The sequence below is a fragment of the Microtus ochrogaster genome, chromosome 16 (genome assembly GCF_000317375.1).
Source record: "Microtus ochrogaster isolate Prairie Vole_2 chromosome 16, MicOch1.0, whole genome shotgun sequence".
NCBI classification, from domain to species: domain Eukaryota; kingdom Metazoa; phylum Chordata; class Mammalia; order Rodentia; family Cricetidae; genus Microtus; species Microtus ochrogaster.
Genome location: NC_022018.1, coordinates 120,302 through 145,415, shown reverse-complemented (window position 1 = coordinate 145,415; position 25,114 = coordinate 120,302). Strand labels below are relative to the sequence as shown.

At 44.3% G+C, this 25,114-nt stretch overlaps 1 protein-coding gene across 1 annotated transcript in view; it reads left to right on the top strand.

The window, feature by feature from the left end:
* Fam171a1 (family with sequence similarity 171 member A1) overlaps positions 1-24,960 on the top strand; it is a 127,915-nt gene extending 102,955 nt beyond the window's left edge. Inside the window, exons 7-9 of the mRNA XM_013348952.2 lie at positions 18,038-18,154; positions 21,054-21,168; positions 22,036-24,960. Coding sequence (XP_013204406.1) covers positions 18,038-18,154; positions 21,054-21,168; positions 22,036-23,725 — 1,922 coding nt within the window. The 3' untranslated portion in view covers positions 23,726-24,960. The remainder of the gene's footprint in view (positions 1-18,037; positions 18,155-21,053; positions 21,169-22,035) is intronic.
* The last annotated feature ends 154 nt before the right edge of the window (positions 24,961-25,114 follow it).

Below are 25,114 nucleotides of genomic sequence, written 5' to 3'. Positions count from 1 at the left end.
GGCAAGCATGCTCATGATTCAGCCATAGTCACAAGCTGACTGTAGTCCCTGCTGGTTGGTGGCCAGAGCTTTCTGCTCTTTGCAATGTGGTCCTCTACTTAAGGCTGCTTCCAACATGGCAGCAGGCAGCTTGCTTTCCTCTGAGCCAGTGACATAAGAGAAAGAGAGGCGAGAGTTTCTCGGGTACTTCAAGTAGAAGCTCTCCAGCCTTGGCAGGCCAGCTGGGCAGGCTAGTAGAAATGCTGTCAGGATCGTTCTGTCTCCCGCTTTTGCCGTCATTACAGCAGGGCGGTGTCTTGCCACGGCAGCATGGTTCTGCAGGGTCAGTGGCATTGGCTTGATGCAGTTTTCCACTTTGAATATAAATACATGACTCAGTTCACCAGTCCTTACCGTTTGGGAGAATATGGACTAAGGCTATGGTAAATATCTTTGATCAATGTTCGAATGTTCATACACAGCCTGGATGACGTTTTTGTGTCCTGTGAAAGTCAAGCTTATAACCAGCTCTTAACTATCAACAGAACATTGTTAAACCATAATGAAGATTAGTGAAAGTTTCTATTGGTTTGGTTTGTCTTGGTTTGAATTGGTTTGGTTTTTGGGTTTTTTTTTGAGACACGGTTTCTTTGTGGCTGTCCCAGAACTCACTCTGTAGACCAGGCTGGCCTCGAATTCACAGAGATCTGCCTCTTCCTGCCTCCCAAGTGCTGGGATAAAAGGCGTGCACCACCACCCCCTAGCTAATGAGAATTTTTTATATCAAATAATATTTTTTAAGTACTTAACTCCTTGAATCAGTCAAAACATAATTTTAGCAACTACACTTAAGAGTAATTATCTTTGGGGCTTTCATGGAGTTTTTGATTTGTAGTAACTTTTAAAGATTGCTTCAGTTTAAATGACTATATTAAAGTTGACATTGCTAGTTGTATCATAACACTACATTAATGCATACTGCATTTCTTAGTTAGGGTTTTATTGCTGTGATAAAACACCATTACAAAAGCAACTTGGGCAGGAAAGTGTTGTTTCATCTTATAGCTGTGCTCCATCAAATGGCTTTCTGGCCAGACAGACTAGTACATGCTGAAATCCCAGCATCAGGAGGCTGGAGCAAAGGGCTCCTATGAGTCTGAAACTAGCTTGAGCTACACAGCAAGACCTTGTCTCAAAACAACAGAAGAAAAGAGCAGCGTTTTTCAGACTCACCTTCTTGTCCTTCTCTGGGTTTCCTGTGGCAGGGCTGGGAAACCATTTTATCAACTCCTTGAGTCATCTGGCTGCCTCCTCTTTTCTCCTCCTTCCACTGGGCCTGCTGTAGTGTGGCTTAGGTTACCTTCTTAGTCAAAGACTGAACTCCTACGTGGTACTTCTAAGAGCTTGTGTCATAGCATGGCACGCAGATCTCTTTGGAGCCAGGCCCTGTCTCTCTCTCCTTCCCAGTCACTGTCCAGACATACTGACACTTCCCCCTCAGGCCTTGTCACTTCACTAGCAGACCCATCAAAACTGTTCTGGTTCGTATCTCAAATGTTCTCCCCGTGTCTTGGGCTAAAAGCTTGGTTCTCAGTAGATGGTGCTATTGGAGGGGGTTCACACCCTTAGGAGATAGGGCCTGGGGGAGGAAGTAGGTCACTGGGGCATGACCTTGAAGGACTCTGGCCTCTTCTAGTCCCTGGCTCCCAGCCACCATGAGGTAAGCAGTTTTGCTCTGCTATAATTCGCCCCAAACCCAAGGAGCAATCGAGCCAACTGACCATGAGCTAAAACTTGATGAACTGTGAACCAAAATACATCTTTTCCCTTTTCAGTTGTTTTCATAAGATACTTTGTCACAGCTTTGTAAAGCTCACTGAAATCCCTCTCCCGGTGCCCTAGGTATCACTGCCCCTTCTGCAGGTGTGTGCCTCCGTGGTACTAGCAGTGTGTGGAGAAGTGACTATGCTCCTACTTAGTCATTGCCTGGTCCTGCAGTGTCCTGTCTACTTTTGTGTGGTTAGGAAAAGTTCCTGGTTAAGGCCCTCGTTGATCAGATAAGGGTGTTTGCAGCATTTTGAAAAATCAGAGTAGAGCTGAAGAGGTAGCTCCTCTGCAGAGTTGAGTTCCCAGCACCCAGTAAGGCGGGTCAAACCATCTGGACCTAAAGCTCCAGGAGATCCAGCATCCTCTTCTGCCCTCCACAGGCGTTTCACACATACACACAATTAAAAGTAAAAAATGAATTCTTTTTTTAAAGTCAGAAGAATTTAAGATATAACATTTGGAAACAAGATGACAGAGATGTGTGTGTGTGTGTGTGTGTGTGTGTGTGTGAGAGAGAGAGAGAGAGAGAGAGAGAGAGAGAGAGAGAGAGAGAGAGAGAGAGAGATTGGTTAGGAAAATGGTTGCAAAGGAGAAGACTGACATTGGATTCCACCACCCCCCCATCAAAATCCTGGTGCTTATGTCCTTACTATTCTTATTTCCCTCCTTCCTGCCTTCTTATTTATCACATGAATGTATTTGAATATGGGTGAATAGGGCTGGGACATTAAAACCTATGTTCCCAATGTGATGAAGCTTTCTGCAGAATTCGTTGCATGTCACATATGCCATGACAATGAATATATTAAAGAAGCATGCTCACCCTCACTAGTGTACTCTGCATATAGTTAACAATAAAACTTTATTTAAATAATTTTTATGTCATGAGCTATATAATGTCCCCCCAAATATTCCATGTCCTGATTCTGGAGCACTATGAATGTCATATTATGTGATAAAGAGGTGCTGGAGATGTGATCTAGAATCTTTAGGTAGAGAGGTGAGCCTATCCAGATGGACCCTTTGTCATCGCCAGAGGCCTCGGAAAAGAGGGAGACAGAGTTAGAGGAGTTTCTGGGGAGACCAGTGAGCAGGAGTAGGAGTAATATGTTTAAAAAGTAGAGAAAGGTGCTGTAATCCAAGGAGTACAGGTGCACATCGGATGCTAAAAAAGACCAGACCAGGAAGCTTCCCTTCCAACTCACCCTGCACACCTTGGTCTCAGCCCAGAGGAGCTGCTTTTGGTTTCTGACCTTCAGAGATAAGAGATTTAATCTGGAAAATATTATTTTTATTTTCTAAATAATTTCTAATAAATTTCTAAAAAATTTTATTTTATAAAAATAAAATACTCTTTATTTTTGTGAGAAACTTGTTACAGCAGCCACAGAAAATGCATACAATATAGAAATCAGTAAAAAACCAAGGCACATTGTGGTAAAGTCTCTGCAACCTGAGGTAATCCTCATGATGTTAATCCTCTTTACACTGGGTCTCCTCACTGTATGCTCGATCTGTTTCCAGTAAATGGCCTTTAAAATTATCCTCTACCTCAGGGGACCTGACAGCCCAGCTCCTCTTAATTACAGACTGACTGCCCATACACAGAGCAGAGCCAACACTGTATCATCACTCAAAAATAATAAAATTAATTAAAATGCATTTTAGAAAACTTTAAAATTGGACAGACAACTCATAGAAACCATATGTTCTTCAACTTCCTCAATTCGATTAAGCCTACATATTTCATAAGCTGTTTCGCTCTCATATTTAATCATTAATGTTATTTTTTATTAAAATGTTTCAGTTAAATATAAAAGTTCCAGATCCTGTCTCAGCAGTGCAATGGGAAGAAAATGCAGCATCTATTCAAGCCCATCCCATATATTTATTATAATGATCACTTGAAATCATTTAATTCTTTAAATTAATTACTTTGGAGGTAAATCAAAATAATTGCCAATTCCAAATTGTTAAATACACAGAAAAAGCAAGTTATGAATCCATTAAGAAGACTTCACTTGAACCAGGATCATTTGGCTAGAGCCTAGAAGCTAAGCATGATTTTTATATTTTTAAAAGATTGGAGAAAGAATCAGAAAGTGGAAGGAAGGGGAGAATGGGAAGATGAGGCCAATGAGCACAAAGCTCCCTCATGTACGCTAAGAAAGTTCAGAAGTGAACTCTACAGCAATGTCAATACGGTTGACAATGCTATGTTCTTAAATTTTGTTGAGAGTTCATGTTGCATTGTCATCAAGAAAATGGTATCTGTGAGGTAATGGCGTATCGTGTATTTTGATACACACATCAAACATCAAGTCATGCACCTTAAGTATATACAGCTTTTATCTGTCAATTATACTCAATTAAAATGGAGACAAGTAAACATTAAAGAAAGATCTCAGAACACATGAAAATCACATAAAATACATAGACACATACACACACAACCCCTAAATAAAGTTTTATTGGAATAAGGTCATGTCCATTTGTTGGTGAGTTGTCTATGAGTGTTTTCATCCTGTGACACCCAGCGAGTATTATCACTGCAACACCAGCTCACGTCCCCACAATCCAAAAGCTTTACTAAGTTTTTTACTGAACACTCTTGTGACTCCTGATCCAAACACCTTAGCCGAGGAAACTCTCTGAATTTACTACTACAATACAGGAGTGGTTTCTTTCTGCAGAAGGTAACTGGGGTGCTGGCTCAGCTGCCACTTTCTTGTTTGCTGTCACCTTTGCAGACTCCAACAGTTCCAGGAGTGACAGCTGGCATTCAGCATGGAAGGCATTCAGTATAGGACTGGGACTCCCAGAGCTTTCACCGCTCTCTCAGTGTGGCTTCTGTGTGAAAGATAAAGGCACATTTTTAATGCTGATCTAGTGAATTCATATTTAGCTCTGATGCAGACCTTGTCTTGAATGGGTAACTGCACAAGTGCTCTTAGGAGAGACGTAGAGAAGTTCTCTTCATCCGACCATCAGAAGGGTCAATATTTAATGTGGCCATTTAGTCATAGTTACTTTTTAAAAGATTTTTTAAAGATCCATTTTATTATGTTTAAATGATGTGGGGGTGCAAGTATGATGGTGGGGGTGCCTGTGGAGACGAGAAGACAGCGTCTGTCCCCTACCCATGTGTGTGTGAGGAACCAAATGTGGGTCCTCTGGAAAGGCAGCCAGTGCTCTTAACCACTAAGCCATCTCTCCAACACCCCAGTTGCCTTTTCTTTTTGTCTTTACTCTATTTTCTGTTTTTGAAGCAAGCAAAGAAATCCCCAGTATAAAGATCAGCATCTTTATATGTCAACCTCTGTTCATCAGAGTATGACCTAATAGATTAACACTTTATTAGGACACATGGATTGGTTCTTAGTGACCACATTACAACACTATATATGTTGTATATTTCACCACCTATATCCTCGAAGGACTTGTTTGAAGAAGCACAACATGCATGTTCTACATTGAAACATGTACACGTACACTCTCTGTGTGTTGTATTGGAATGCCACTTGTAACATACATGTTCTACATTGGGACATTTGCATGTACACTCTCGTGTGTTGTGTTGGAGTACCACTAGCCTTACTCAGCAAAGGAGACTCTCCACTTGGTAGATGTTTGTCCTATCTTTTGAGGCATTAGCAGGATTCTCTAACTTCAGATTCTCTCATAGGCTGTGCCCTATGGTCCATGGAGGTGGTAACTGGTTGGTAAAGCGAGCAGTGTCCACACTTTCTGATCTATGTGCAGGAGCCAGTTTGGCCTTTGATGTAAGCAGTTTTCCTTCCCACCCCGGGGAAGAAAGTTGGTCATGGCAAATGTGTGTTAGCTGGGGCTTTCCGGACAGTGAGGGCCAATCGTGTCCACTCCCTTTATGGACATTTATTTTTTCCTTGGTGTATAACTAGGGCAGCAGATGGCTTTCTGGAGTAGGGGCTTGTTTGACTTGTTGCCCTAGGGAATGGTCATGTATGAATAAGCAAACCAGGTCAGTGGTTTGAATTGAAAGTGACTGATACTGAGTAATCAAAGCATCAATAATGTTTTAGATTTGGGATTTGGATTTCTGCTGTTTAAGGGTCACTTCATTTATTTGAACCCTCTTACTCTGGTAAGATGACAGACAGAAAAGCATAGGCTGAGAGTGAAGCTATGCTGCAGAATCCAGCTTTAACTGCCTTCCCAAACACAGCAGGCAGGGTATGTGTGGGTTGCTATAGAGATGGTGGCTACTGAACCGGCCTCTCATCTCAGATGGTGCATCCATAGCAGGTACTTAGGAATACGGCCATAATTGCCCTGTGGAGTAGGCCTGCCTCCCCTGGGGCCTGGCTGCTGCTAGTATATGCTGGGGCTCACAGTCTTTCAGGTAAGTCCTGGTCGGCTTGCCCCCGGAGGTGAAGCTTATTTAAAATGCAAATCCATTTCATTTATTTGTCAGTGTAGGTCCATTGATGTAGCAAGATATTGTAAGGGTGTTGTTCGGAGGATCAAGTGTAGGGGTGTGGGTAGAAGGGATTGAGAAATGTCTGCACCATTCTCTCAAATTTGATGCGAACCTAAAACTGTTCTTTAAAAAATGAAGTCAAGATCATTTTATATGCCTCTCTGACCTCAAGTTTGATCAAAGGGTTATCTAGGTCACCGAGAGTAAGTTAGAGACTGCCAAGGACTTGGTTAATTGTGTTTTTTTTTCAAGGCTGACCCAGAATTCTGACATGGAGAAATAGATGCAGGTATTTAAAATCATGTAAATATTAAACCATCTGTCTAGATGGAGGATCTCAGTTTGTTGTGGTTTGACTGACTTAGAGGGATACACTGTGCTATAAAAGTTGGAAATGGAGATGTCTATTTTTCTAACAGTTTAAATACATAATTTTATGTGGGATTAATTTTAGAACTATATACACTACCTTTTTTTCCTGGAAGAACAGATGTGACAATTAGGGGTATTGCACAAAGGAAGGAGTTGGCTTACCTGAGGGTGATATCAGTATATTCCTAAGAAAGACAAATAGGCCATTTCTCAGGGAAGCCTACAGTGGAGGAACAAAGAGAAGTCCTCATTGTGTAGCAAGGGTGATCTTGAACTTGTGACCTTCCTGCCTCTGCCTCCAAGAGCACCTGATTTTCGGAGTGCTGGGGAACTAAACCTAGGGACTTGTGCATGCTAGAGAAAGGCCTCTGTTTTCCCAGATATGAAAAACAGCCTGAGAGGGAATTGGGTTTTGATGAGATTTCTAGGTGGGAAATGGATAATTCGTCTGCAAAGAGAGCTGGCAGAACTGGCATGGCATTGGGGTTAATGCCAAGAGCCCAATAAAAACCTTGTCTGGACTAAGATCCTGGGGCAGGGCACAGACGGACAATCTGCTTTGCTTTTTGAGACTAAGATGGGGCGGGGGGTTCATTGCTATAGATCTATTAGCATCCCATTACAAAACTCCACCCCTAAGGATGAGAGTTGGAATTAGTAATACTTGTGCTGCCCTGTGCAGTGATCTAAGAAGACAGACAATTGTTTTGCAGCGTTGCCTAGGAACTCAAAAAACAGCCTTGTAATTGTCATGCATTGCTAAGCACTGTTAAGGCTTTTGTGTTGGTGGCCTCCTTGGAAAGATGATTTTCAGAAAATTAGTTCTTGGGTAGCTGTGGTTTGGGGCATTTTTGTTTGAAAACTCTATTCTTAGGGTGTTGGTTTTCTTAAAGAATCACTTTGCATAGAACTAGAATTTACCATGCTTGGATTTAACCAAAACCATTTTGGGCAAGCCTGACAAATGACTATTGCCTGCTTTTGTGGTTTGAGAGTTTGCAAATCAGTCCTTCTCAGAGGATCCCTGTATTCTGTGACAGTTACCCATTAGCTACCGCTGATGGAGCTGCTGGGGGATGCGTGGTAACTGCATATCCTTCAACTGACGTTTCCACTGCCAGAAAGCGTCTAGGCCTTTCAGAGTCTGCTTTTTGGCCTGGGTTTTCAGGGGAAATTTGATGTTTGTTCTGCGAGCCTAAGTGAAAAATAACTAGGACATTAATATGCCCTAAGTTATTTTAGAATTGTTGTTGTTGTTGCTTGAAACAGTCTCATGTATCCCAGACTGGCATTAAACTTGTTGTGTAGCCGAAGATGGCCTTGAACTTCTGATAGTGCAGCCTCCACCTCCTGAGTGCTGAGATTTCAGGTGTACAGTACCACATCCAAACTATGCTGAGGACTGAATCAGGGTTTTATGAATGCCAAGCAAGCAAGCACTCTACCAACTAAGCTACACACCCAGCCGACCAGATCTTTATCTGTGTGTGTGTGTGTGTGTGTGTGTGTGTGTGTGTGTGTGTGTGTGCACCATTTACGTGCAGATGTTGGTGAAGGACAGAGGAGAGTGTCAGACCGTTGCAACTGGAGTTACAGTTAAGAAACCCAGTATGGAGACTAGAAACTAAACCTGGGTCTTCTGCAAGAACAGCCAGTACTGTGAACTGCTGAGCCATCTCAAGCCCCCAGGTGTGTGTGTGTGTGTGTGTGTGTGTGTGTGTGTGTGTGTGTGTGTACATAGATATACTTTTTTTGGTTTTTGGTTTGTTTGTTTGAGACAGGATTTTTCTGTAGCTTTGGAGTCTGTCCTGGAACTTGCTCTGTAGACCAGGCTGGCCTTGAACTCACAGAGATCCACTTGTCTCTGCCTCCCTATTGCTGGGATTAAAGGCATGTACCGCCACTGCATGGTTCAAACCCCCAAGTATTTTTAGCATACATTTACACCCACTTCCTTTCACTTGACAGAGGAATACCATGTGAAGGTCTCTTTGATGGGTTTATACACGTCATCTACAGTTTCTAGCATTACAGAGAAAACAGGGAGCCACAGACCAGCAATCACAACAAACTGAACTTGAACATCCCCTCCTCATGGTGTCTAGAACCAGTTACTTAGCCTTAGTGGGCCTCTGATTTCACATCTGAGAAGGAGTTCGGTAGCCAGAGTCCCTACGCCATAGAAATGTGATTAGAGATAAGCTACAGCAGGGTCAGGAACCTAGGGAAATCCTTCCTAGCTGCCCTTCTCCCTCCTCCTCTCTCCTCCTCCCCCTCATCCTCATCTTCTCCGCCATCTTCTCCCCCTCTTATCCCTCATCTCTCTCGTTTACCCATCTCTTTTTCCTACTTCCTCTTTCTCTTCTCCCTTCTTTCCCCTTCCTCCTTTTCTCCCTCCTTTGCCTCCTTCTTCTCTTTCCCTCCTCTCTCTCATCCTCTCCCTCTTCCTTTCTCACTCCTTTGCCTAAGCACCCTCAGTGTCCTTATCATTACTATTAGCCCATATACAGGTTGATAATTTTTGGTGCAGTATGTGAGAAAGAGGGGCAGTCGCTGGAGTCTATAATTCTGTTACTGCTGCACTCCAGTGTCCTGTCAGGATGAGTCTCTGGGACACTCCAACCACGTAGCCCCATGTCAGTGCTCATGTTCTACTGGGTGTTCTATATTCACTGTCTAAAGTTGAACTTCCAAACGACTCCTGAGTTCAGGATAGGTGGTCCCTCGTGCAGGATGTGTCTAATGTGCGCAGACTCCTCATGTCTGCTCCTTCCAGTCAGTTGAGCATCACCGGCTTCATGGCAACCTGTGCCACCATCTTCTCTTCACAGGAGTCATAAAGAACCTACCGTCCACCATGAATGGGTGACTGTGGTTCTTCCAGCCTCCCTCTTGGGTCACCCCCTCTAAAATCATCTGTATGTGCATGTTCATAGGCACACAAGCACACAGAACAAGCTCAGCACATTCAGACTGTGTCACATTGCAAGTCTGGCAGAAGTTCCCCTCCTAGTGGCGCAATATACCACACAGATATGATCATCACAACAGCCCACACATTTCAGAAATGCAGTTTGGAGTTAATCACAGTTAAAGGGGGGAGAAAAGAAAGGCCACAACTAAAAAAAATTAGACCCAACCAAAGTTTAATGTAGTCACTTCACCAGGTATATCCATTAATAAGACAAATATTTCTATAAGCCAGTGTCTTTCATTGTTTTCAGACCAAGCCTAAGGTAGGGATCCCATCTTTCCTATCAGACAACAGCTGGAATCTAGCCCAGGGAGTGCCTAGGGCACACAGTGTCCAGGCCTGGATGTGGAGAAGAGGGGGTGCAGACTACAAATCCTCCTTTCCTGAGATACGGATCTCTGTGCATGGGAGAGCCCTCCACTGAGTGTGCAGTTACCTGGGGGTACAAAAGCAAAAGCCACTTGTCCTCCTACTTTGTTCAGCCCGTCTGACACTTCGGGAATCTCTATCTGTTGTCTTTTAATTCTCTGCCAATATTTAAAAAGCAAACACAGACTTGCCTTGGACTTCTAAGCTTGGATTTCCTTTTTCACAAATTGAACAAGTACCAGGAAGCTGGCTCAGTGGGGAACAGCACTTGCCACCAACTTGCCAGCTGGAGTTTAATCCCCAGGCCACATGGTGAGAAAGAACTGACTCCAGCAAGTTGTCCTGTGACCTCCATAAAGTGCCTTGGTGTTCATGCACACGCGAAATACAAGTAAAAGTAGAGAGATGACTGAGAAGCTAAGAGCACTTGCTGCTCTTCTGGATGACCTGAGTTTGGCTCCCAGTACCAACTCAGGTGACTCACAAGGCACTGTGAACCCATGTTCAGGAAATAGAACTCTTCCATGGATCCCCTCACATGCTTTTTATCCACTCACACAGACACATACATATGCATATAAATAAAAATAATTTTTTTTCAATAAATAAATGTGATGAAAATTTAATTGCACAATTCATTTGTCTAGCTTTCCCCCTGTTTATGTGGGTGTTTGGCCTACAAGTATGTCTGTCCACCACAGCGTCCATGGAGGCCAAAAGAAGGTGTCAGATACCCTGTTACTGGAGTTCCAGATGGCAGTGAGGGCCATGTGGGTGCTTGGGATCAAACCTGGGTCCTCTGGAAAAGCAGCCAGTGCTCTTACCATCTCTCCAGCCCCACGGCATGCATTTATTGGACATCATCTTCATGTCGGCCCTCTCTCTTGGCTGCAGGCTCGGAAATAAAGCAGTGAAGCAAACTGACTCAGGAACTGTTCCTCTGGCAAGGTTTTTATTCTTAAATGAGGCAGTAGAGCCATGTGCTTGACTGAAGTCGGGACCACAAGACAGTTGAACAGTGTTGTCAGCAGAGTGGAGAAGCTAGTCAGAGCCTGTGGAGAGGATACGTGGTATCCTAAAGACATCTAGAAGCCTTCTCTGGAACTTTTTAGGGGCAGAACAGGCTGGGATGCCATGGTGCACCCCAGGGTCTTGATTTTGAACCAGTTTAGCCTCACACACAGCAGCCGTTTGGCTGAGTACCACTTTCCATCATACAACATGCTGTCTCTCTCATTTGACCCTGTCAACCCCTGGTATGGTCTGCCACAGGCTGAATTACTTCCTGAACAGATCATAGAGAATACTTACAAAGGCGCTTTCAGCAGTGGGCCACATTGTAGGAAATAGCATCAGGGTTATTTTAGGAAGTCCTCCAGCCCTAAAAGGTCTTCATATCTGAAGACTTTGCAACTGGAAATGCAGTTCACAGGTGAGTAGCCTGACATCGTCCAGGAACTTGTTGGAACAGCCCCCTTGGCTTTCCTCCAGATGTGCTGAACCGCAGTACAACACACACAGGCACACATGGACGGACACACACACACACACACACCTCAGTCTTTGCAAATTCTTCAGCAAGCTGTGGAGATAAATGCTCTACCACACATGCAGGTTCCCTGTTGTGCCATCTTTTATTCCAAGACATTTTTCTAACACTGAGGTCCACCATCCTATCTACTAACACCAAGGACTACGGTCCTGTCTACTAACACTGAGGACCATGATCCTATCTATTAACCCCACTTGCTCCTTTGTGACTGTCATGGCATGATTTGCCAATTGCTGGGTGGGAACTGAACATAGCGGATAATAAACAAAATTTCTCTCAGGTAGGGCTAATTAATTTCATACTTTAGTGGTCTGCATTCTTGAAATCTCTATGTACCTGTTGTAAATGGAGGGTTCTCACTATGTTGTATCAGCATGACCTTGTATCTGGTGCTTCTGGCTAGATCTATAAGCTCTTTAGCCTTTCAAAATCCTTGATGTTTACCACTATGGCTCCTCTCCCAAAACTTATTTCTTAAATCGTCAAGCCCTTAAAGGGAAAGACAAACAGCTGATTAGGTTCAGTTCATTTTTAAGGTTAGCCACATACAGTGGCACTTGCCTGTAATCCAAACCCCTGACCAGCTTGGGCATGTGTAAGACCCTTGGCCAGATCTCCAGTACAAAAGTAAACTACGTAATTAAATAAAATAAATATTTTAATTTAGCTTTAAAAGTCTCAGGGACCCAGGATCCAACTGAGCTAGGTTAAAACACTTTTCCTACAAATCTGATGACCTGGGCTCAGTCTCCAGAATCCACATAAAAAGCTAGATATGGGGGCACACATCTGTGATCCAGGAATTTCTAGGACAAGATGGAGGTGGAGCTAGTAGAATCTGCCATAAGTTCCCCAGGCCAGCGAGCTTGGTGTAGGAAGCAGCAGAAATGAGACTGAGTTTCAACAAGGTTGAAGACTCCCAAACATTTATCTGCATTTATACATGCACCATGGTACACACATGTTCAAACACATGTAGCAACATACAAAACTAAAAACTTTTAAAAAGTTAATCTCTTCCTCAGAAACTACCATAAAATAATAAAAGCATGTGACTATAGTATAGTGATTGCTAAAGACCCCACCTCATCTTACAGATAAGCATGAGGTGTCCTATTTGATCGTTACTATATGTAACAATAATTACAGTTAAATGCTGCTACCATGTGAAGAACCCACAGCTCTTCACACACGGTAAACCTTGCCAGCTAAGCACATAACAAAGTCACTTCCAGAAGTTGAAGGCACTCTTTCAACACATCACCCACTCTTGAAAATATTTATTAATCTTTCAGTGGTGTGTAGTTTAACTTTTTTTTTTTTTTTTTTTTTTTTTTGGTTTTTCAAGACAGGGTTTCTCTGTGGCTTTGGAGCCTGTCCTGGAACTAGCTCTGTAGACCAGGCTGGTCTCGAACTCACAGAGATCCGCCTGTCTCTGCCTCCCGAGTGCTGGGATTAAAGGCGTGTGCCACCACCGCCCGGCTGTAGTTTAACTCTTAAAGATAAATCAGACAAAAAAACTACCAAACTTGGAATCAGAGTGCCACTGTTTGAAATTGGGTTGACCTCCTGTCCTTACACTGCCTGGACACATTATTCTAGACAACATTTTGCTAAGGAGATGGTAACAGAGTGCTGAACATGGCAAATTGGGCATGGCAATAGTAAAGGAGCAGAACTTGATAGCAAGAACATGGCATATAAGAAAGGCACAGTGGGGCTGGAGAGATGGCTCAGAGGTTAATAGCACTGGCTGCTCTTCCAGAGGTCCTGAGTCAATACCCAGCAACCACATGGTGGCTCACAACCATCTATAGTGAGATCTGGTGCCCTCTTCTGGCATGCAGGCACACATGCAGGCAGAACACAGTATATATAATAAATAAATAAACCTTATTGAAAGAAGAAGAAAGGCACAGTGAGCATGTGGGCAGTAGAAGAGCTATTTATCATAAGAGCAATCAGTCATCTCCAGAACCCTCAATTCTGTGTTCCTAGGGGCACTGAACCTAGGACTGCCATTGATCATGACCATGACCTCAAGTTGTCAAGGAAAAAAAAATGTGTCTGAATCAAAATTACATGTACTCTTTTGTATTTGTGCCAAACCTTCTTCTCAGATGTTGGCAGGTACAGAAGAATAGCCTCATGGGAAGGAGACTTAGCTTCCATTCCTATGAACAGCCTACCTTTGCCTGTTTTCTGTATTCATTTTTGCTCAAGATTCCTTTAGAAATGGTTCCAATGACTTTAAAGCCATTTGCAAATGGATTAGCTAGAAATTGATTAGCCAGTCTTGCAGCATCTCTTTCCTCAATGCTGACAGAGGGATCACATGACCTTCACACACACACAGTGCCAACCACAGGTTCATGTCAAAGCAGAGGCACATGTCACCTGCCGACTCCTGAGATACCTGCTCAGCAACCAGGTTGATGCAGCTGCACCTGTGTGGCTTCTGCACATTAAGGCCGCCCTGCCTGGGGCTGGCAACGCACTAGAAAGTGTAGGCCCTGCCTATCTGCCATCAACAAGTGACAGCCTTGATCTCTGTGTCTCCCAGCAGTAGTCTCAACTGCCTGCATATGGAGAGGACACAGAAGGAGCAGTTATATTAAGGAAGCCATGGAAGAGGCTAAGAAGGAGCAGGCTAGGGGAAGATAGAAAAACAGATCAGAAGAAGTGGGCCCAGAGAGGCCAGGCACTGCTGTAGACTGGGGGCTGCTCGGTGGGTGGATCCCAAAGGTGAGAATCTTCATCAGGACAGCCCTTTCACAGAGGGTGTTCAGCAGCACCCAGAGCCATCCAGAAGGTGGCCTCGCCAAGTGGCAGCTGGATCTTTCTTCCACTCATAAAGTAGAAAACCTGGCACCTGCCTTGTGCTGTCTGCGCAGGACTGGTGCCCGCATGCGCACACATGGAAGCACCGTTTCAAGCACCTGCTCAAAGCACCCAGCTACCTCAGAACATCACTCGGCGCAGGACCCTTCGACGAGCTTTGTCCGCTCTGCCATTGGTTTCACCTGTAAAGAATCCAAGTCTTGTTCCCCACCTTAGGCACAATGATCATTTCTGTGCACCAGTGTGCAAGTGGGAAACCCTCCTGCTGCTGCTGCCCAAGTGGGAAATCCTCATCATCCTACCGCAGCAGGGTCTCAGTGACGAGAAGCATGTGTTTCCAGCACACAGTTCATTAGTCCTCATGTTTCCTATAGCCTTCCCTCACACAAAAAACCAAAAACTTGGAAAATGCTCATGCTAGTAACAGCACAATCGAATCCCACAGCAGCATCACACTTTTGTCGCTGTCTTTTGTGCATTTGATAGAAAGCATGCCCAATTTAATGACTCTTCCCTGGCTGGCTGTGTTCCCTGCCACTTTAGTCACACTCCTGCTAAGATAGCTTTCCTGTCGACCACACCCAGCCTTCCTCAGAAGGAGACGGAGGCTATTTTTTGGATTGTGTCTCTAGGTTCCACTCAGTGTGGAGATCCTGCTTTATAGATATTTGAAGGCACATGGCAGAAGACAGAAGATAGAAAACACACAGGTTCGCATTCTCAGAGCTTGTAATCTATTGGAGATCAGACTTAAAACAGCATGCTTACAACATGTGCCTTGGGAAAATTATGATACAGTAAAAGCTTTTCCCAGGAATGAAGAGATGTAGAATATGCAGATGTGTGAATTCTCCTCAAACTCAGATTTGCATCTTTTAGAATAGAGGGAAACTCTATGAGTTAGAACTACAATAGCCGTCAGTCATGAGGACTAGCTGGGCAGGGACTAAACAGAGGGCACGGGAGCATAATTGGCCTTTGTTTACAGGTTCCCATACCTTCCCATTGTTAATGGTATTTATTTCAAGTTTTGTGCAGGCAAATGCAAAGTTTCTTCCCAGCCTTGGCCCACCTGACACCTCCTGTTCATCTTGAACCTGTCTGTTCTTCACTTGGTCCACTGTTTCATGCTTCTGCATGCTGTTCTTCCGTGGGTGTCGTCTTCTCTCTCCAGGCGACACTATTCTCTTGACGTTCTTCCAGAGTACTTAGTTATATTTTTAGTAGATGGCCTTTCTGTATGCCGCTGGCACTATCACCATCAGGCTGAATCTTCCAAGCTGGAGCAGGGACCAGTGAGCGGGGCAGTAGATATGGGTGTGGGGTGTTGGTAATACCTCCAACCACTTGGCTTGCCTCAAGTGTAACTCGGAGGGATTCTTCGAGTCTGTTTCAGTTGATTTCTTGTATTGTAAAAGGCAACTCAGGCAGAATCGGTGGTTTGTTTATGAATGAAGAGGCTTCAGGACTCAGCTTCCAGCTCTAGCCTGCTGGATCCCATTTAGTACCCACCCCATTTGAACAGCAATGACTCAAACATCTGATCTGGGGAAAGTGCAAACCAAAGAATGCGTGGCTGCATCCCGGTTCATCCCGAGATGCTGCGTGCCGTGCTGGTGGGGAAGCACTTGCGTGGGAGTGGGTACAGCGTGTGAGTCATGGCAGAAGAAGAGGACAAGGGGGTGATGGAAGCAGCTGAAAATTTCCATTTTCTTCTTCTGGGGAAATTTGCTTGCCTAGCAGAGAAACCCTTCTTGTGACTATATTCAGCATCTTCTGTTTCTATTTCCCTAGAAGCCATGCAGGACTACTGGTTCTCTCTGATGCTAAGTGATCTCTGAGCTGGCTGGATTCATGATCCAGGCAATGAGTCTAAACTGAGCATCTATGGTCTCACACTAGTTTTAGAAACCTATCAGCTTATATTGTGCTCTAACTTGAACCAGAATCACTTACAGCCATGATTTATCCTGTTGCATTTGAAGGTCGCAAATGCAGAACTCTTCCTATGCCTAGCTCACCCTGCCTTCCTGCCTTGTGTTGCTGCTGTGCCGAAGAGCGGGGGTATGAGGTGGGAAGCATCACCAGGCACCTTTCCACCCTCTCCATTTGAGTGTTGCCATAGCAACTAATAGTGCCTAGAAGCAGCCCAAGTATTGCTTTGTTTTGTTTTGTTTCATCCTTTAGCATGGAAAATCTACTTTTGCCTTAGTAGTATGTGAACCTGGAATTGGAGGGCATAGGGTAAAATATTTGGCACACTTGATTCAACGAGGCCTATAGTACTCTGGGATCGAACGTGTGGTGGTTTTGGGTGGTCCGTGATTGTAGGAGTGAGGAGGGCTCAGAAGGATCCCTGTGTGTACCCCATGGCACCATGTTGTTCAGGAGAGGTGTGCAAGCCTTGGGAGGACTGAGATGGCGGCCTCCTTACTCTTACCTTCTGCCTACAGTGGCCATCAAAGGCCTCAATCTAAGGTTCCTGCAGCTGGTGAGCACTGTTGCCATTTGGGCTAGGAAACAGCCCAGAGGCCTAGAAGGAGTTTATCGCTATCAGTGAGCCTTCACCTGCCTGCAAGCTTTCCGGAGGAGCAATGTCATCATTCCCTAGGAAGGCCTCTGGGAATGTGGCCGGATACAGCAGAAGAAACAGCCCCAGCCTTGGAGTCAGCCAGACCCAGATCCCTTTGGGCTATGCTCCCAGCACCCAGGCCTTGTGAAATTCACCACTCCTCAATCTCTGCATCTCCATAAAAGGAAATGAAATCATATGGTATCGAGTTGTTGTGAGAATTACAGACAATGAATGGACGCTATATACTGTAGGAAGCTAGTACATAGCTGATTTTCCTTTTTAAAGTGTTGCCTGTACCACACTTACTCAGAGTATGCAAAGGTGGCATTGATGGATCGATGTTTTTAAATTTAGGGCTGGGGTTGTGATTCAGTGGTGGAGTTATTAACTAGCATCCCTACTCCCAGCATAGATAAGAGAGAAAATAAATCTTTGCTAAATAATTGAAACATAGCCTTAACTAGGGATAAGAACTGTGTTTATTTGCTTGAATGTAAATACGATAAACAGCTCTGGGTCCTCCTTTCCCACCTCTACCAGCCCCTAGCACACGGTGTCATTGCTCTGTGATATTTCTGAACTGCAGAGGCTTCTGCCCAGATTTTCTGTGTTTGGAAAGAGTAAGGGTTGATAAAGCGGCTGAAACTCATTTAGTTGATAAGACAAAGAAAACCCAAAACTGTTCACCTTTCTCTGAAGGAGAGTTGCAAAGACTTTCTACAGAGACTTGTGTACGATCTTCAGATGGCAATGTGACTATCTAGGCCAGTCATCCTCAACCTTCCTAATGCTGTGACCCTTTTATACAGTTCCTCATGTTGCTGTGACCCCCCCCAACCATAAAATTATTTTGTTCCTACTTCATAATTATATTTTTTCTACTGTTATGAATTGTACTGTCAATATCTGATATGCAGGATAGCTGATATGCAACTCCTGTGGGCATCGTGACCTACAGGTTTGAGAACCACTGATCTTGGCTATCCAGCGAGTTGTTAATGTGGCATTTCAAGTGACTTTTATAAACATTTATGTCTGCAATAGGAGTTCCCCAAGTGCCCTGCTGAATTTCTTTTCTGAATCCCACAGGAACGTGGCTAAAGAGTGGTCTCGGCCTTGTGCACCAGGAAGGCAGCCAGCTTACGTGGACATACATTGCTCCCCAGTTGGGGTACTGGGTGGCAGCCATGTCTCCTCCTATCCCAGGTAATACAAAGTCAACAGTGGCAGTGATCAGTGGGTTTCTTTGAGGGTCCAGGATCAGTATTATTTAAAAATAACTTCAACGGGTAGTTCATATCATATTTTAAAACATCAAATGATAGAGAAAGGCTATTCTGTGGGGTGGGAGTAGTGTATAGAACTTTCCCACGGAGGTCAGGCACAGTGCGTGGAAATGGTCCCACCCCCAGTCCCGTTTGGCTGGGACAGCTGCCATAGGGGATTCTTAAATGCAAATGTACAGGGTGTGACCTCCTAATGCCTGAAACAGCAGCTGTAGCCTGGTGTGTGCGTAGCTTGAGGCCAAGCACTCAGCAAGAAGCGGCTCCTGGGGACTTCTTGAGGCAAATGCTTGGGTTAGCATTTCTGAACACCTTAAATACAGCCATCTGCCCAGTGTTCAAAAGAATGATCTCCTCAGGATATGTAGATTGATTCCTATTTAGGACATGACATATACATGTGCGTATGTATATGTATACATATATGTATATATACGTAGCATAATCCCAGTGGTCTTTCAGAATAATGTGCTTTTCATAAGAATTCTTTCTAGGGATAGCTCCCATAGCTGCCTTTAAAAGCCATGCCACCTGGGTTGAAACTCACTCCACTTTCCTCAGCAATGTTTACGCTCAGAGTACACCTTGGTTCTTGTTTTGTGTTGTTTCTAACACATGTTAAAACACATGCAGTTCTAGACAGGATTGAGGTAGGTTAAAGACAAGCTATGATTAAACGGTGCCTCTTACAAAATCACCTTCAATGCATTCCCAAATGAAAACTCAAAACATGTTAGCAATGGACTAATATTGAACCAAGAAAATAAGAGTGTAGAGGCAGGTGTTGGAAAACCTTTCACACAGACACCACGTTCCCATCGGAAAAAATATACACTCTTGAGAGCTTTCCTCAAAGGTAACTGTTCTCACAGCATAGCCAGCAGGAGCCTGGCACAGAAATACCCAGTTTCCCTTATGTGAAGACTCAAAAAGTAAACTAAGGAAAAGAAATGCGTTGGGTACCAGAGTAACAGCCACAAAATCCAGGTATTAAAGTGAACCTTTTTTAAAAGATAGATTTCAAACAACCATGGCTGTCAATTTTCCCACCATGCAGCAGATTAATATTAATATATGCTGTTATAAAAAGGAAAGCAAGGGCTGTTCAACACAAATCTCCAAGCATTTCTATGCAGTGAAAGCAGCAGCTCGGGGCTGTGAAAAGCAACCCCAACCCAGCCTCTGGTGTGAGCATGGGGATGCACACGTGGGTAACCTCACTACCACTGCTTTTATTAAAACACATTGCAGTGATGCTGTGCCTCCCTGAGCCCAAGAAAGAAAACAACAACTACGGTTTCCTTCTTTAATTCTCTGCTTAAATGGGAACTGAAGTCTAGCTGTGAGTTTTATGAAGGGATTTCTTTTGGCAAAGGCTCAAATAATTACATTCTGAGTACTTAACAAACCAAAGTTTAGTTCCTTGAGAATGGTTTTATATGCCCAAAGTTGCCCCCCACCACACACTCCCTTCTTTTCTCTTTTTTTCTATATGAAGGATCAAATCCGATGTCTTTGAATATTGCCTTTCTATTAAAATGCCCTGTGAACAGTCAAGGTAGTGTGGCGTCATTAAGGTCACTTTCCCACCCCACTAGGTGTGCATATTTGAGGGAGGATTTCTTTTTCTGGACTCAGGAAATATCACTGATTCCAAAACCTGCTTAACTTCATTAGATTCATTTGTCTCTGGGAAGATTTGAGCGAGGAGTTCTGACATAAGCTCCTGTTATTCACGCACAAGTAGGGCAGAGGCAGAAGAAGCGCTGAAAGTTCAAGGCCACCCAGGCCAGGCAGGGCTTATAGTGAAACCCTGGGAAAGGAGACAGAGGGAAAACAGGGGAGAAAGGGAGGAAATGAGAATTTGTCTCCTTAAAAATATTTCTGAAAAAATCTGTCCATTGAATGTCAAAAAGAAATTTTTAATAAAGCAAATGGGTACTTAATGATAAATAATATGAAGCCACTGCGTCCCTTCTGTGCACTGCAGAACACAGGACAAGAATAAGTGCCTAAGTATTGTCATTCAGAGGTTTTGTTACCAGTCCATTGTGACTTAACATGTAAGCCAGCTTTATATTACTCTTAACATTATGAGACAGATTTAGATCACCCTTAAACATCAAGAACATAACTTACATATGCCTCTTGGGGTTCTTTACAATGTAAATTAAAATTTGTTTTGTATGTCTCTTGGAATCTTATCTTTAAGTGCTAGAGAGGACTATGAACATGAAAGCTTAGCCTTGTTAAAATAAATAAATAAACAAAAAAGATGATGTGGATGACTGCTTTAAATAGGAAAGCATCTTGGTCACACATGACTTTTTAATGTCACTGTAAATTTATATTATATATTTAAAGTGATTTATCCAGGCAAAGAGTGTTCTGTATTTATAATTACCCAGGAAAAGTGAGAATAAAATCATTGCCATTTTCTCTTACCTTGTAAAATCCCCAGATACTTGGTTCATCTCTTAAATGAGAATCTACTCCATGGTTTATCCTATATTCATTTTCCTTTATTAAAAGATCATGTATTTAGAATGCTGAGCATGCTGCTGAGGGAGGCTCGCTTCTCCACTAAGTGGGAAATAAGAGCATCAGGGGCTGCAGGCCACTGGAGTGCTGATGGTCATCACGGACAGGAGGGGCCGTGCCTCAAGAGCATAGTCCAAGGGGTGCCTCTGCCTGGTCACTGCTCTGACCCTCAGGCAGGAGGCATTAAAAAAAAAGTCATTAAAAAATAAGTCTCAACTTATTATCCCTATTCTTATTTGAAGGAATTCAAAGTTCTAAAATGAGATTTTCTGACCTTCTAGGTCCCGTTGTGACACAGGACATTACCACGTATCACACGGTGTTTCTTTTGGCCATTTTAGGAGGAATGGCTTTCATTCTTTTGGTTTTGCTGTGTCTCCTTTTATATTATTGCAGGTAAAGTGTTACCATTTTGACAATATATTTGTTTAATGCAGAATTTCTTGTGTAATTGGTATTTGGAAGTCTTTCTTCCTCTTCCTCCTTCTCTTTCCTCATCTCCCCCTCCCACAACCGTGCTAGGTTTTCTCATGAAAGATCACTTAGAACTCAAACATGTAATCTAAGTTGCAAAGAGCCCACAGGTTATGTAATAATGTAAACATTTAGGATATGTTTAGACAATGCTAAGAGAGTTATAAGATCTTAGGGGTTGGGAGATGCCTCGGTGAGTAAGGCTCTCTCTGTGCAAGCATGGGGGCCTGAGTTCAGATCCCTAGCACCCATGTGGAAAGATGAATGTAGCCACACTCTCACCAGTCTGTATTCCTAGTGCCATAGGAGACTAAGACAGGAAGGCTTGTTGGCCGCCAGCCTCACTCCAGATTCTTTGAGAGATCCTAGAATAAGGTGGAGAGTGACAGAGAACACTCAACATCCTTCTCCATCCTACACGTATGCAACACACACACACACACACACACACATGCAACCCTACACAAACACACACCAAAAAAGAAAAGAGCTTGGCAGCTATTACATGATTCATTCATAATATTCCTCAACGCTCACGAAGAGTTGAAACTCTCAAGGTCAAAGCACAATAGTTCTTATTTTGTTGCCTTTTCTGTTACCCTAGAGAGAATGTGTATTGCTGACTCCTAGGTGCTCCCCAGCGAATAGATAACTTGTGGGTGTGGACTCAGGGGGTTTCAGGTCCTTAGAAATTGTTGCTTTTCCTTGTGGAGATTGACTTAGGATCTTCCCTGAAACTTTGCCATCACGAGTCTCTCATTTTTGCTCGTGTCGCCTGTTTGGTTGCAGGAGGAAGTGCTTGAAACCCCGACAGCACCACAGAAAACTGCAGCTTCCCCCCGCCATGGAGAGCTCCAAGAGGGATCAGTCCACATCCATGTCTCACATCAATTTGCTCTTCTCTCACCGAGCATCAGACTATCCTGGGCCTCTCTCTGTCTCCAGCCATAGCCGCCCAGAGGCCCCAGGGACAAAGGAACTGATGGGTGGGGTGCACTTAGAAATGATGTCCCCCAATGGCGAGGGGGACCTGCACACACCCATGCTGAAGCTCTCCTATAGTACCTCACAGGAATTTAGCTCCCGGGAGGAGCTTCTGTCCCACAAAGAAGAGGATAAAAGCCAAGCATCCTTTGATAATCTGACACCAAGTGGGACGCTGGGGAAAGACTACCATAAATCGGTGGAGATTTTCCCCTTAAAGGCAAGAAAATCTATGGAAGGAGAAGGCTACGAGCCCCCTGGCAACAATGACTACAGGGGTAGTTATAATGCTATGCTTTCCCAGACTTTATTTGAAAAGCAAGATCAAGAAGGCCTGGCGTCGGCAGGAAGCAAACTCACCATTCAGGAACACATGTACCCCGCACCTTCTTCCCCTGAAAAAGAGCAACTGCTGGACCGCAGACCTACTGAATGTATGATGTCTCGATCTGTCGATCACCTGGAGAGACCGACTTCTTTCCCGAGGCCAGGCCAGTTGATCTGCTGTAGTTCCGTGGACCAGGTAAATGACAGCGTTTACAGGAAAGTGTTACCTGCCTTGGTCATCCCAGCTCACTATATGAAACTTCCAGGGGACCATTCCTATGTGAGCCAGCCTCTGGTGGTCCCTACTGACCAGCAGCTGGAAATAGGAAGGCTGCAGGCTGAGCTGTCCAATCCCCATGCGGGGATCTTCCCACACCCCTCCTCTCAGATGCAGGGCCAACCCTTGTCTTCCCAGGCCATCTCGCAGCAGCACCTACAGGATGCTGGTACACGGGAATGGAGCTCTCAGAATGCATCGATGTCAGAGTCCCTGTCCATCCCAGCATCCCTGAACGATGCAGCTTTGGCTCAAATGAACAGTGAGGTGCAGCTCCTGACTGAAAAGGCGCTGATGGAACTTGGAGGTGGGAAGCCACTTCCACACCCTCGGGCGTGGTTTGTCTCCCTAGACGGACGGTCCAATGCCCATGTTAGACATTCGTACATTGATCTCCAAAGAGCTGGAAGGAATGGAAGTAACGATGCCAGTTTGGACTCTGGCGTGGATATGAATGAACCAAAATCTGCCCGGAAGGGAAGGGGAGAGCCTTTGTCTCTCCAGCAGAGCCACCCCCCTGTACAGGAGCACCAGCAGAAAGAACCCAGAGCGCACGACAGCACTGCCTACACGCAGCTCGTGTATCTGGACGACATGGACCAGAGCAGCAGCGAGTGTGGGACCACAGTCTGCACCCCTGAGGACACTGCTCTGCGATGCTTGTTGGAAGGGTCGGGTCGGAGGAGTGGGGGACAGCTGCCCAGCCTACAGGAGGAGACGACCAAACGAACTTCCGACGTTCCCCTGGAGTCGTTAGCCAGTCCCAACCAGAGCAGATCCGCCAATGATGAAGATGAAGATGATGATGATGACGATGACCAAGGAGAAGATAAGAAAAGCCCCTGGCAAAAACGAGAAGAGAGACCCCTGATGGCGTTTAACATCAAATGAGCCATCAACGAGTCCCTAAATGTGGAATATAAAATTGCCAAATATCCGTTCTTATGGAAGTGCATACCTGTGTGTGGAGAAGCTGAGGAATGAAGTCCGTGGAAGGAGATGCATTGGCATGACTGTGCCGGTGGGGAAAGAGAGTAAGGTTCTCAGAACAAGGATGACTGGCATTCCGCCACTCCAGGGAGGTGGCTGGGAAACCCGTATGTCATTCCCTGGACATGACTTGTCCCAGTAGGGATGCTGACAAACCACACGTGGTTGCCGTGCTCCAAGGATCACCTCAGTTCTCCCTCCAATTCTGGAAACAGAGGAAACTCTTTTTGCGTTCTTTGACCCCTCCATTCTACCGCGATAATGCCACTGTGAAGCCCTTCCTGGGAAGTGGGGTAGTTTCCCGAGGTCGGCATTATCGCTAAGGAAAGCTATGCATTGCTGCTCCATTGTCGTTCCTTTGCTTACACTTCGCTTTACCTAGGCTTCTCTCTCTTTTTTTTGTGGGAGGAGGGGTGCTTTTTTTTTTTCCTTTAAAATACAATTCAATTCAGTTGTAAAGTTTTTATTTCCTTGTTTTGATCTGTTCTGCTTCTCTGTGGTTGATTTTCAGTGTCTCTCTTCAGGAACTCCTGTGTGTCGTCTCTTATCATCTAAGCCTTTTGATGAAATTGTACTGCAATTTTTATCGGCTAAGAGTCCTTCAATTCTGGTCCCATTAACTCCAAGTGCCTTTTTTACAGTGACAACAGACAGTCCCTCAGTTTTATGTTTTTTCTTAACCCTTTTAATTGAACTGCCTGGGTTTTATATGAGGTTACTAAATGATACCCCTTTCTTTGAACTGCATGCTGCCAAGTGCCATTTGTGCTCAGCATCGTCATTCAACACAGTATACTCTCTAGTTATCACGTGTAATGTGGGTTCTGTTAGCTAAGGTAGACTAGAGGACACTGAGAGATGCCCTTTCCTAGTCCATCCCTTTGGCCGCTAGCCACCATTTTGGTTCCACTGGCTGTTTGTATATAGGGTTATGTATTAACTCTGGAATCCTGTGTGCCCATCTTGCTCACCAAAGATGAGAGTATGGGCTGAGCAAGGGGATTGAATGTGACTGTTCAAGAACACTCTTATGTACTGTCCAAAAGTGCCAGAATGACTCTTCTGTGTGTTCTCCTTCAACAGCTGCTTGGTTGTCCCAAAATAAAAATTCAAAATAAACTTGGAAGACAGAAAAAAAAAAAAAACACAAACCTGTGTTCATTCTGATTCATTCTGAGCCATTGTCTGTTGGGAGATTATCAATAGCACTTTGTTATTCATTCCTTGAAAGACTTCAGTTTGGGAGGGTTGAGTACATAAACACCGAGGAATTAGTGCTAGGTTGTTTTT